The sequence below is a fragment of the Vidua macroura genome, chromosome 3 (genome assembly GCF_024509145.1).
Source record: "Vidua macroura isolate BioBank_ID:100142 chromosome 3, ASM2450914v1, whole genome shotgun sequence".
Lineage (NCBI taxonomy): Eukaryota > Metazoa > Chordata > Aves > Passeriformes > Viduidae > Vidua > Vidua macroura.
In genome coordinates this window covers 93,050,057-93,062,227 of record NC_071573.1, presented here as the reverse complement: position 1 = coordinate 93,062,227, position 12,171 = coordinate 93,050,057, and the positions used below count along the sequence as shown (strand labels likewise).

General features: G+C 35.0%; 1 protein-coding gene across 1 annotated transcript in view; it reads right to left on the bottom strand.

Annotated features, from left to right (window-relative positions):
- Positions 1-12,171, bottom strand: part of CSMD1 (CUB and Sushi multiple domains 1) — a 1,093,428-nt gene that overhangs the window by 523,088 nt on the left and 558,169 nt on the right. The window contains exon 5 of the mRNA XM_053974810.1: positions 3,418-3,625. Coding sequence (XP_053830785.1) covers positions 3,418-3,625 — 208 coding nt within the window. The remainder of the gene's footprint in view (positions 1-3,417; positions 3,626-12,171) is intronic.

Sequence of the window (12,171 nt, the reverse complement as noted above, 5' to 3'; positions counted from 1 at the left end):
GAATGCACTACATTTAGCATGGCTCTAATGTCGCTATGGTAACTCTTCTGGCTTAAATATAGCTGAATGTGTAGCTTCATTGCAAGTTTTCCAGTAATCCTTTAAACATCTCTTATGAAACTCCCCATAGCTTCTCCAGATTTTCATCAGTGCTCCTGTACTAATCCTGCACTGGTATCACTGATACCACTACTGCTTATGGTATCTTCATCTATGACATGGAGACTGGGATAAAGTGCACCCTCAGCAAGTTTGCTGATGACACCAAAATGTGTGGTGACATTGACACACCTGACGAATAGGATGCCATCCAGAGGTACCAGGACAAGCTCGAAAAGGAGAAGTGGGTCCATGGAAAACTCTTGAGGGTCAAAAATGCCAAGTGTAAGGTCCTGTACCTGGGTCTGAACAACCCCTCGTATCAATCCAGGCTGGGGGATGAACAGACTGAGAGCAGCCCTGCCAAGAAGGACTTGGGAGTACTGGTGGATGAGAGGCTGGACTTGAGCTCCCATGTGTGGCCCTGAAAGCCAAATGTGTCCTGGACTACATTAAAAGCACCATAGCCAGCAGGGCAAAGGAAGGGATTCTGCCCCTCTGCTCTGCTCTGGTGAGACCACACCTGGAGCGCTGCATCCAGCTCTGTGTCTCAGCACAGGGAAGACATGGACCTGTTCAACCAAGTACAAATTAGGGTTACAAAAATGCATGAAATCTGGAAGGTTTCTCATATAAGAAAAAGCTGAGAGAGTTGTAGTTGTTCAGCCTGGAAAGACAAGGCTCTGTGGAGATCTCATTTCAGCCTTTCAGTACTTAAAAGAGGTTTATAAAAAAGAGAGGAACAGATTTTTTTAGCAGAACCTGATCTGATAGGACAAGGAGTAATGATTTTAAAGAGGGTAGATTTAGACTACATATAAAGAAGACTTTTTTTTACAGTGAGGATAGAGAAACACTGGAAAAGGTCCTGAGAGGTGCTGGATGTCTACACCCAGAAACATTCAAGGTCAGGACTGAGCAACCTGATCCAGTTAAAGATGTCCTTGATCACAGTAGAGGGGTATTACTAGATGGTCTTTTAAGTTTCCTTCCAACTCAAATTATATTATGATTTTATGATCTTAGGAACACACAATGAATCCAGGTTTTAGTGATCAGTGATAAATAATGATCTACAGCATACCACAGAAAACAAGAAAAATGTGGAGATTGAATTCTAGGAGAAATAAAATTCTTATTATATATCTGTTCCAATGTAAAACAGACCAATATTGCATGAGATCAATGCAGAATGTTTCCAATGCCTTCTGCTCATATTCTCCTTTATTTATTACCAGAAATCAAAAGCACAAGTATGTTGTAAAGTGTCTAATAGAGTATCTTAAACAAAATCAAATGGACATACTTTTTTATGTTGCAGCAAAATTGCATTAGATCTTCCCCTTCAAGATTTAAGTTTCTGATCCTTAGAACCCCTAAGAAGAAAACTTTGCATTGATGATTGTTGTTCATGTCTGTGCATGAGTAAGAGGCAAGGGGATATTCACACATTGTTCTTCAGACATGAGCACTTAATTTGATACCAAGCTGCTTCATTGACTGCGATTACACTTTTGCTTATGTGGAAATGTTAGAGAGTAATCTTGTGATGATGCCTTTTCCTGGTCTTAAAAAATTGAGTGCCAGACATGCCTAAGGGATGAGGGGTTTTTACCTTGGAATTTAATAAGGATCATTATGGTGCACCATTTTGCCAAGGTGGAATGCGCTGCAATGCACACACACGATAGATTGCATATACAATTTATAGACTTTACAAATTAGCACATCTAACAAAGATGTCCCAGTGGGAGGCCTGGATGAATGGTGTGATATTCCTCCATCTGAGGAATTCTGTTGCACTACAACACAAAATAATTCACACGTTCACGCTTGATGCAAAAGAAGGAAAAGAGGAAGTTTTATTTCTGACCTTGCAATATATAGAATTCCAAAAGTGACAATGGATTGGAAGATGAAATTGCCACCTCTCCAACCACACTGGTCAAACCAACAGTCCATCAATTCTGTCCTCCCATAAAGAAGAATGCAAAACAATCATTATTTACAAGACAGTGCATGAGAAACTCCAGTAGAAATATGTAAACATCAGAAGGCATAGAAAACTTTTAAAAGAACAGGGCAACAGAATTCCCCCCTGGATGGGCCAAAACTCAGGATATGTTTACAGGATATGTTCTAGAGAAGACCTTGGTTTTCCAAGATAGTGGGGTTTTCTGGCCTCCTACTACAAGGACTTTAGGATGTTTGATCTCTTGGTCTAACAAAATACTAGGGTTATGCTAAGTTATCAGACTTAAGGAATTACAAGTATGTATGCTGAGTAAGAATACTGAGGATACATAAAAGTTATATAAAAAGTATATAAAAGAAAAGGCAAAAAATCATCTTGGCATCAGTGACATAGATCTATATGTGTCTTTAAACCAAAGTTTTTACATAGTTGTCAATACCACACATTTTTATTGACAGATTTTCAAAAGATCATATGCTAGCTAAAACTTCACAATTATAAATATATATTGGACTGTCTAGCCTGTTATGACATCAAAATAATAGTGAGATTGCTTCCTATCTCTAGAAAGGCATTTTAAATATAATAACCATCAGTCATCTGTGAGAAGATCTACATTTTTCTAGGCTAAATTTTATAGCAATGGTGCATATGTCAAGCACAAGACATTCTCGGAGATGAAAAGGATGAAAACCCTGCATATGTAGGCTGCAAAGAAATTATAATACAAACTGTTCCACAGCTTAATCCATTCCCACAGGCAGAACTATCGTCTTTTACTTAGTACAGAGAAAGTAGATTTGGTATTACAATTACTAATCCCTAATATTGCTAAGCAAACAGTTTTAACATCAGCTAACATAAGATAGTAATGCTTGCATACATGTGTACACATAGTGAGACTCTATTACAGCCTGTTTAGAATAAGATGCCATCTATTAGGTGTCTATATATTCCTGTTTTATTCAGGCAGACTTTTGCTCACTACTTTCAATGCTGAAGTACAATACCATAATATGTCATTCAAGACACAACATCAAAAAATGTTCTTATACCAAGTTCAAATATGCAACATGAATTAAATGCTCACTGATAAGATACTGTACAAATATAACTCTGGCAGATGGAGGAAAATAAGAGGAAGGACAAAGATGTGGAAAGAAACAGAAGGAAACTATTTTTATTTTCAGTTCTGAAAGGTGAAAGGGTCCAGAAAAGAAGCAAAAAAAAATGGCCATTGCTAATAGGTAGAAAATATCTTAAATATCCTATGACATCTTTTCAGTTAGGTACCAAAAAAAGAAAAAACAGGAAGTGATATCTTTAAAAGATCTTCAACTTACCATATTGATGGTGCTTCTGTTCCACTGATCTCTAGGAAGTCATATCCTTCCTCTAACTGGAAGTCAGTAAAGACCAAAGCAATGGTGTCTCCTGGTTCAGCCAATATGGTCCAGGTGCAATCAGCATTATTTTCATACTCAGAAGGGAAGTGTGGACTTGAAATAGTTCCACTTGTCCCACGTAGTGTCCCTCCACAAGCTCCTTCAGCTGACAAACAGAATATCAATTACTAATGAAGCTGCACTTCAAACAAGTGAAGCACCATCCTTCTGCTATAAACCCAGATCTTCTCTACTCACTGAGGACCCATAAATATGCACACGCAGAAAATATTGTCCAGGCGAATGGAATGGAATATTGTCTGGCCTTTAAGCAGCAGAGGTTTTTGGTTTGGGTTTTCTGACTTTTTTTCCTTGTTGGTGTCACTTCAGCACCAGGCCAAACAAGAATGAAGGTTAGCAGGGACAACTATTATGAGCTGATTTGGAGAACCTGGCCCTGCAAATGTGTGGACAGAAGAAGCCTAAAAAAGAACTGGGCACAAAACCACAGAAACACAGTGAGACTCTTTGTGATACAAATTTAAAAATATTGAACAATTATTTTCTTTCATTTATTTCTTATTAAAAAAAAAACCAAAACAACAACAACACTGCAGAAAAAAAAAAAATCCTCTATTTTTCACTGTCCTAAACTAGGAAGCATTAATAACATCATACTATCCTTTCTCTTTTTGTTTTTGTGGTTCCGAATCAGGATGTTTAAAGATTACAAATGAATTCAGAAGGTTTTGTTGCCAGATGGACCTTCCAAGGTTCATGCATCATCAGTTAACAATGTATATTTTTAATGATTATTAACATTTTTTTAACCATAGGAATTTTCTCCTAAATCTTGAATGTTATTTAATATTTTGCCAAAGGATTTAGCAAATGTCTTATATTTTCCTTGCTAACCCAAGAAATATGTCATCCATACAATTCATTGACATAAGAAATTAAAAATTCATCAGGCGGCTTTTGCTTTTTGATAATGTGGCAATGAAAGCCAAAGAAATGGTAATTAAAAATATTTCTGCACAGGAGAAGGATCAGAAGAGAAGCATTTTATTTTTATCTCTTTTCTCATCTTTACTTACTGCTACTATCATTAGGTATTATTTGCATACTGTAAGTGCATGTGGAGATTCAAAAACACATAGCTTGGCAAGGTATATAACACAAGGTACTTATAGTCTAATTAGGATAATAACTGAATAGCTAATTAAGACAACAGAAAAGGGTAGGAGTAGAGCTGCTCTTCTCAATCATAATTGAAAGCCTGCCAAAGTGTGCTTTAAAGGAATATTTGAAGAAAAAAAGGATTTTTGAATCAAATGAAGAAGAATACTGGTTGGAACATAAGAAAAAGGAGACTATTAAAAGGGGGTAAATAGCCAATAAGTGACAAAAGTAAATGGAAGAATTTCAAAAAAGGCAGAAACAGAATAGTATCTTTAATGTTTAAGTAATGTATAGAGTTTGACTAAAAATAAGAGAGAAAGCTGCTGAATGGCTCAATCTATACACTTTTACATGCAAAAATAAATTTAGACGTACACAAATGTAACATAACCTTGACTACCAAAGCCTTATTGATTTAATTTTTTGGTACACAAATTTTTTGGGACACAAATTTTTCAGAGGAGGTCATGTTTCTTCATTAAATTTCATATCTTACATTCTAGACCCTGATATTTATAATGTTTGTTCCTTTTTAAAATGAAGGAATTGAACTAGAATAGACTTTCCTAAAAGATTTCTTTTTTGTTGGTGAAATCAGGCCATTTCTGTGATTCCTTCCTCAATTTCTGGCTTTTTATACAGTGCATATTGAAAGGGCCATTGTACTGCTGAGGAATGAAAGGGGGAAAGGAAGTGAAAATTAAAGAACCATGGATAAAGCTGAGAATCTGAGTAAAATTTCCTGGTACATAATACATTCAAAGATTAAAATAATTTGAAAACTATGGCAAATCTATAATAAATCATAAAGGAGAGTTGAGTTTTGTTACTGAATAATATGTAAAATGACTCTTTTTTCCAGTGTTTCTGTGTGTGTGTGTGTTTTGGGGGATTTTTGTTCCTGTTGCAGTTTTGCTTTTTTTTGTTTCTTTGTGTTTTGTTCATTTTTTAAATAACTTTCTAGCACTTCATTTCAGATCATCATCCAAGTCAGAAGAGAAAAAATAAAATAATGTTGTACACCCTGTACCTGCACTTTTAAGTTTCAGTTTCTAACACATAACAGTTCCACCTGTATTCCTGAAAGCTATCAGGCAGACTTTTCCCATGTAGGGTAACCAGCAAGAAAAGCAAAATCCTAAGTCATCCATATCTCTTTGGTAGTAGCTGCTGCTGTTAAATTTTTGTATGACAGCATCCTCAATTATACCATCTCTCATTGTTTATACTGACTTTAAGTAACATGCTAGTGTTAAATAAAATACTCCTCACTGTTCCTGCTATAGAGCCCTTGAATAATCTTTGAGCTCTAAAGCTCAGAATTTTGCAGCTGAAATGTAGTTTATTATTACTGGCAACCACATGCAAAAATCTAAATTTATACACCGTACATGACAGCTGAAGGAACTCAGACTACTACACTATCTGCCCAACGGGATGCAGAGCCTTTTAATATATTCACAACACCATTCTGAAGAGGTTTGCAAGAAGTCAAGCTAACACAGAAACAGAAAGAAAACATTGGTCAGCTAGGTAAGACCACAGAAACCAGCCTGAACCAAAGAGTATTTTCACTCTGACAGATGTGGGTATTTCCTTCATCACAAGTGGCACACAGGCTAAGGCAACCAGACTGTTGAATAGTAAAGCCTAATGCATTGCTTAAGTGAGTGCAGGCAGGCAGGATGTGGCCACACTGCTCATAGGGTAGGACACAAAATGTCTGGCCTTACACAGGCGGTTCCAGAGCGAGTTGGCCTCCTTGTACTGATCATCGTTTTTGGCCACGGCCTTCTCTATGTTATGCTTTTGAGAGAGTTGCTGCTCAGGAATCTTAGCGCATCACTGTGCTTGCAGTAATTTGATAGCAGATAGTGCCTGAGGCTTCATGAATTCAAACTCTATGTGATTTACAAATTGCATTTTAAAATGTGCAAGCAATTAATTCCAAACACTTATGGTTATTTTCAAGTTGTAAGCAACTGCACAAAGTGCTGTTTGTATCAGCATAAATGACTACTTGAAGTATAAAGCTACAAACATTTGGATCTCTCAGTAGTCAGGAATTAAGTGCTCTGAATGTAGAGAATATGCATCTCATATAAAGTACACATGCAAAAACATATGGCTGGCACCACTTGACAAAAAATATGTATACTGTATAGATGTGTAGCTTAGATAAAACAGATAAATATATCCATCAAGTTTATGCATGCAAAAAATGAGAAGTACCACTGTGGAAGTCAATGAAAAACCTTTCATTTTTCTTCAAGCTAAAAAGAGTAATTCCACCAAAAATAATAATCTGACAATTTTAGTAAGCTGTATTTTGCATAAATGAATCTTGCTACAAGTGAGATGCATGCCTTGATGAGCAGATAGCCAAGGATGAAGTAAGAACAAAACCAGTATCTTAGAAAACTTCATTTGAATTGGTTTATATACCTTTTGAACATTCAATCATTTTTTACAGGACTTTTGTCTTGTCACCAAATAAATGCTTTCCAGAGTGCAGTGTTCTGTTTTCTATGTGCCTTTTTTAATATATCACATAATAAAATGTTTAGGCAAAGAACATTTATTGCATAATAAAAACAAAACAGAGCAAAAAACCTAAATACTAACCTAACCTTTCAAAATTTATTAAGAATCTTTCAAAATTAACTTAGAATTTGAATTTAAATATTTGAATTGTCTTTTCTACTTGAAGTTTATATTGAAAGTTCTTCAAGTGGAAAATCACATTACTACACTACTCTTTGAATATAAGTGATAAAAACATAGTGGTGCTTTAAAGTACATAAAATTCATAGTAATAAAGCTTTTTCTTCTTATGTCATTAGTAGACATTCCCTTATCTATCACTAGCAATAGCATAGGTGCAATTAAAAACTTGAGTGATACTTTATGAATCATCATCAAATGACATATTGTCATTTTGAGTCACATTTTATAAGTCTTATCAATTAAAGAAAATTGAAGCCTTAGAGGGTTCTAAATGAGCCATGGGCCTAAATTATTTAGCAATCCTTATTAAAAGCTTCTCTGAAAAAAGTTCTTTCTTTATTGATGCTGGAGAGCACATCCATGTAGAGATCTGGGGGTTTGTGTTGACAGCAAGGTGGACGTGAGTCAGCAGTGCCCAGGCAGCCAGGAGGGCCAGCCGTGTCCTGGGGAGTGTTGGGCATCACCAGCTGGGCATGGGTGACTGTCCCATGCTGCATAGCTCTGGAATGGCCCCACCTCAGGCACTGTGTGCAGTTCTGGGTGTCTCAATCTATGAAGGACATCAAACTATCAGAGTGTGTGCAGAGGAGGTCTTGAGGGCAAGACTTAGGAAGAGTGGCTGAGGTCCCTTGTCTTGTTCAGCCTGGAGAAGGCTGAGGGGTGGCCTTATGACCCTCTGCAACTACTCCAGGCAGGCAGCAGAGAGGGACATGTTGACCTTGGCCTGGTGACCATGGAGAGGACACAAGGGAACAGAATGAAGCTGTGTCAGAGGAAGCTCAGACTGGACATTAGGAAAAGGGTCTTCTCTGGGAGACTGGCCAATCACTGGATCAGGCTCCCCAGGGAAATGGTCATGGCACAGGCCAGTTGGAGCTCAATATTGCTCTTTCTTAGCCATGTGGTTTAATTTTAGGCCTTCAGGGAGTTGGAGTCAAGGATCCTCATGGCTCCCTTCCAACTTTAGACATTCTATGATTCTAAAATGTATTCAATTCTTTATTAAATGACATTTTTCTGTAGTTTGTTTGTGAGAAAATAGATAATTGTAATTAATTTAAAAAAATCTTCAGTATAGAGAACACATCTATGAAATAATGGTGAATGACTGCTTTCACAAACACATGTGCTGTATATTTCCAAAAAGGTTAGTACGAGAAGTTTGGTAATAGCCATTTTAAAATGGGACTTTAAAATTACCATTTTAAAATGTCTTACTGACAAAAACATAGAAACAAGCACATTATCTAAATGAAAAGATTAAAAGAAAATTTTAGTGTGTCATTGCCAACTGTCAAGCTGCTAAACCGCAGATTCAGAATGACCAAACACATCACAAAGTGTTACAATAGTGTAGCATTATGCATTCATCTGATAGCACATTTATCTAATTTAATTCCAACAGGTAGACAGCTATTTAACCATCAAAATATACACCTCTACTTCCTCATCTTCTTTACTATTTTAGTTTTTTACAGACTTTATTTTGAATAGGTAATAGCCAACGCCTCTGCTTCTTTTCTGTGTTACAAAAAATAGAAACTTGCTAGAAGTTGCTTGGGGTTTTTTCTATCATCACTTGAATCCAGATGTACTGCATCTCAGCTAAGTGCTCTAATCAGTTTGTGTCCCTTTCTCAATTTCTTCTCTTGCTGTTGATCAACTTCACATAAATTAAATACTCATTAGATCATGCATCTAAGATTAATTTTATTTCTATCTACATGGTTGTCAAAGGGCACTTCAAAATAATTTGGATTGCTCTCTAAGTAGAATTTTTAGGGGGGTTGGTTAAAATTTCAGAAATTACTGTGGTTTAGCAAAACAGAATCTATTTTACATGTATTAAATTATCATATTTCTCACATGAAGCTAATAGTATGTAAAAATAGAAACACAAAAATTAAGGCAGTTTGTTTAGGGATCTGTGGGCAACCATTTCAGCTGCAGCATTACTTTGAACATTTTAGCTTTGACATTCCAGTGAGCTTGATCTAAGTAGACCTCAGTGGGGTCATTCCACAGTTATGGGCCCTGAGAATACTGAACTCAGATGGGTAATCTTGCACTAGGTTGTTTTTTTTTTATTATTTTGTAAACATTTTGCTTCATTTAGTAATCCTTAATTATTTATTCTATCACATCAGTTTATTATATTAAAAAGACCTATTTCTTCTCCATCCACTCTGGATAACTGATCTAATAGTAAAAAAATTACATACTTCAAATACTACAGAAATAGTGATGGACTAATTATATACTACTCTGACAGAAAAGTGATTTTCTGAATTGATAGTTTATACTTGAGCAAACTTAAAATCAAAATCCCAACTCTAACACTCTAACACATGTTTTTTATGCAAAAACATGGTTATAAGAGAAGACAGTTAATTAAGAAGATAAAAAATTAATCAGCAGTAATCTCATACTCTCTCCCCAAAAATAAAAGATCAGTCTTCAGGATATCTTGTAAATATTATCTTCTTTTTCAGTTAAGTATCCTAAACTGTTTTCCAGTGATTATCCTTCACTTGAGAATATGTTTTTGAAGCTGATAATAATCCCTTAAAATAACAGTCTACAACAAATGAACAGTAAAGTCCTAATTTTAAGGCAAAAAGAGAAAAGGCTGAATTCTTTGACACCAAATTAATGATTGTTGAAAATTTCACTTTTTTTTTAATTATTATTAAATTTAATCCAGTTATTCTCAGAAGTCTATGGGCATTTATCAAATCCATATTTTTATGACTGCCTCTGAGGTTTGATTTTCACTTTAATAAATGAATTTTTCTCTCGTCTTAACTTTGCTCATATTGCTTATGGTCAGGCTAAAGTTTTCTTTTCCGTTCTTTGACTTTACCATGTCATTCTGGATACCTCTGCTAGTTTTCATTGTGCTGGTCATCTCAGTTTTTCACTTGTTCCCAACTTCCAGGCCCCTTATTTCACAAACCAAGCTTTGACCTGGCATATTTTCTTTTTTTATCAGGTCACTCCATACCTACTGCCACATGCTAGAACCAGAACATCTAAATGCAGATATATGTGTGTGGAAATATATATCTATACATACACACACACACACACACACACACACACACACACAGAGATATATAAAACTACTTGTATCCGTGTCCTTAAATCTCTACATGTTATCTACTGGTCCCATACTAACATGTAAGAAACGACACAGTGTTTGGTTTCCTATTTGCTTTTCCTGAAACACTCTCTGATTTCTTATTTGACTAGTTAGAATGAGGGCTTTTTCCAAATTTCATCTCAATATAAATACTGCACTGAATCAGATTATTCTGGAAGTGAACAAAATTTCTCAGATAGGAATCTACTATGTCACTCTAGAGACTATAGGGTGAATAAAAAGAAAATATTCTCATTTCATCATGTAATGCAAAATCAATAAGCAAAATTATTGGAAAATGTTCTTTTTATTTTCCTTTTTAATTTTTTACAATTGTAAACATGGATAAATATGGGATATTTTTCCCCTCCTTAAACTTAGAAAACAGTATTTGTCTAAACATCAGAGGCTGAGAAGAAATTATAACAGAATTGCTTGCTACCTCAGAAGATATGGATAACAAGAAAATCATAAATTTCTCTTTGCTATTTTTTTCAATAACATCAGCTCTACGTCTCTCTGTTCAGTTCATTTTACTCTAAGTGAATCACAGACTGTTTTTCCTTTCATCCTTTATCAAGGAATACCTTTTTTGATTTTACATATATATAAATATAAGTGTGTGTATGTAAAAAATATATATTTTAACCACAATATTTCTCCAACAGTAGTTCTTAAATCTGAAACCTGATAATTATTACTTGTTCCTTTTGGACTTTTCTGCAATAGGATCTTTTTTACTTTATTGTCTTCTTTATTTTCCCTCCAATAGATGGATGTGTTTTTAATGATAATATATTGCATGTTCTTTCCTTCACAGCTATTTTTATTGTGAGAAAAAGCTTACCATTGTAATATCACTAATCCAATTTGTATTCCTAATGTTAGCTTCATAAAAATCTTGACTCATGCAACTATAATCAACTAGGGATTCTCAAAATTACTGAGAATTGAGAACCTAATTATACAAAGTTCATTTAGAAGTAGTCACATATCATAAATCAGCTATTAGTGGAACTACTGAAGAGAATGAAATTAACTTTCAAAATGTTTCAGATTGTACTGCACAGTATTTCAACCTCAAGAAAAAGAAAGCAAATGTTTTGGGTGACACTATTATGGTAGCTGAGATTGAGTCAAAAAAGAACTTTTTAATTCTCAGGAAAAAAAAAAACAAACACATATTAACAGAATATAGGTTGGCCATTGATTCTTTCTGAGTATTTTTGTAAATATACAAAAGTATAATTTGTAAGTGTATTTGTATATAACTATATATTTTTTTTTCAGAAACTCATGGTAAACTTCCCAGCTTTCTTATAATAGTTGGAAACTCCATAGTTGCTCTTATTTACCTTATGAAAAAACAGGACTAGGTTTTAATAATAGCCTCATCTTTCAGGATTTACATTTGAACTTTTCTCTGGGGATTGTTTCCAATTTCAGGGATCCAGGGTTTTTATTGAAAGAAAAAAAAAGCATATGTCTTAACAGTGAAATTCTCTAAAACTTTCTAAAAATGGCATTGACTCATTTGATTTCTGTTCAGAATTCATTCAAAGTCATCAATAAGCCTTCAGCACAATCCAGCTCCACCACTCTTACTATGGCTACACTTTAAAAGGAGATTTTCTGAAACTGACCAGCAGCCAGGGAAACAA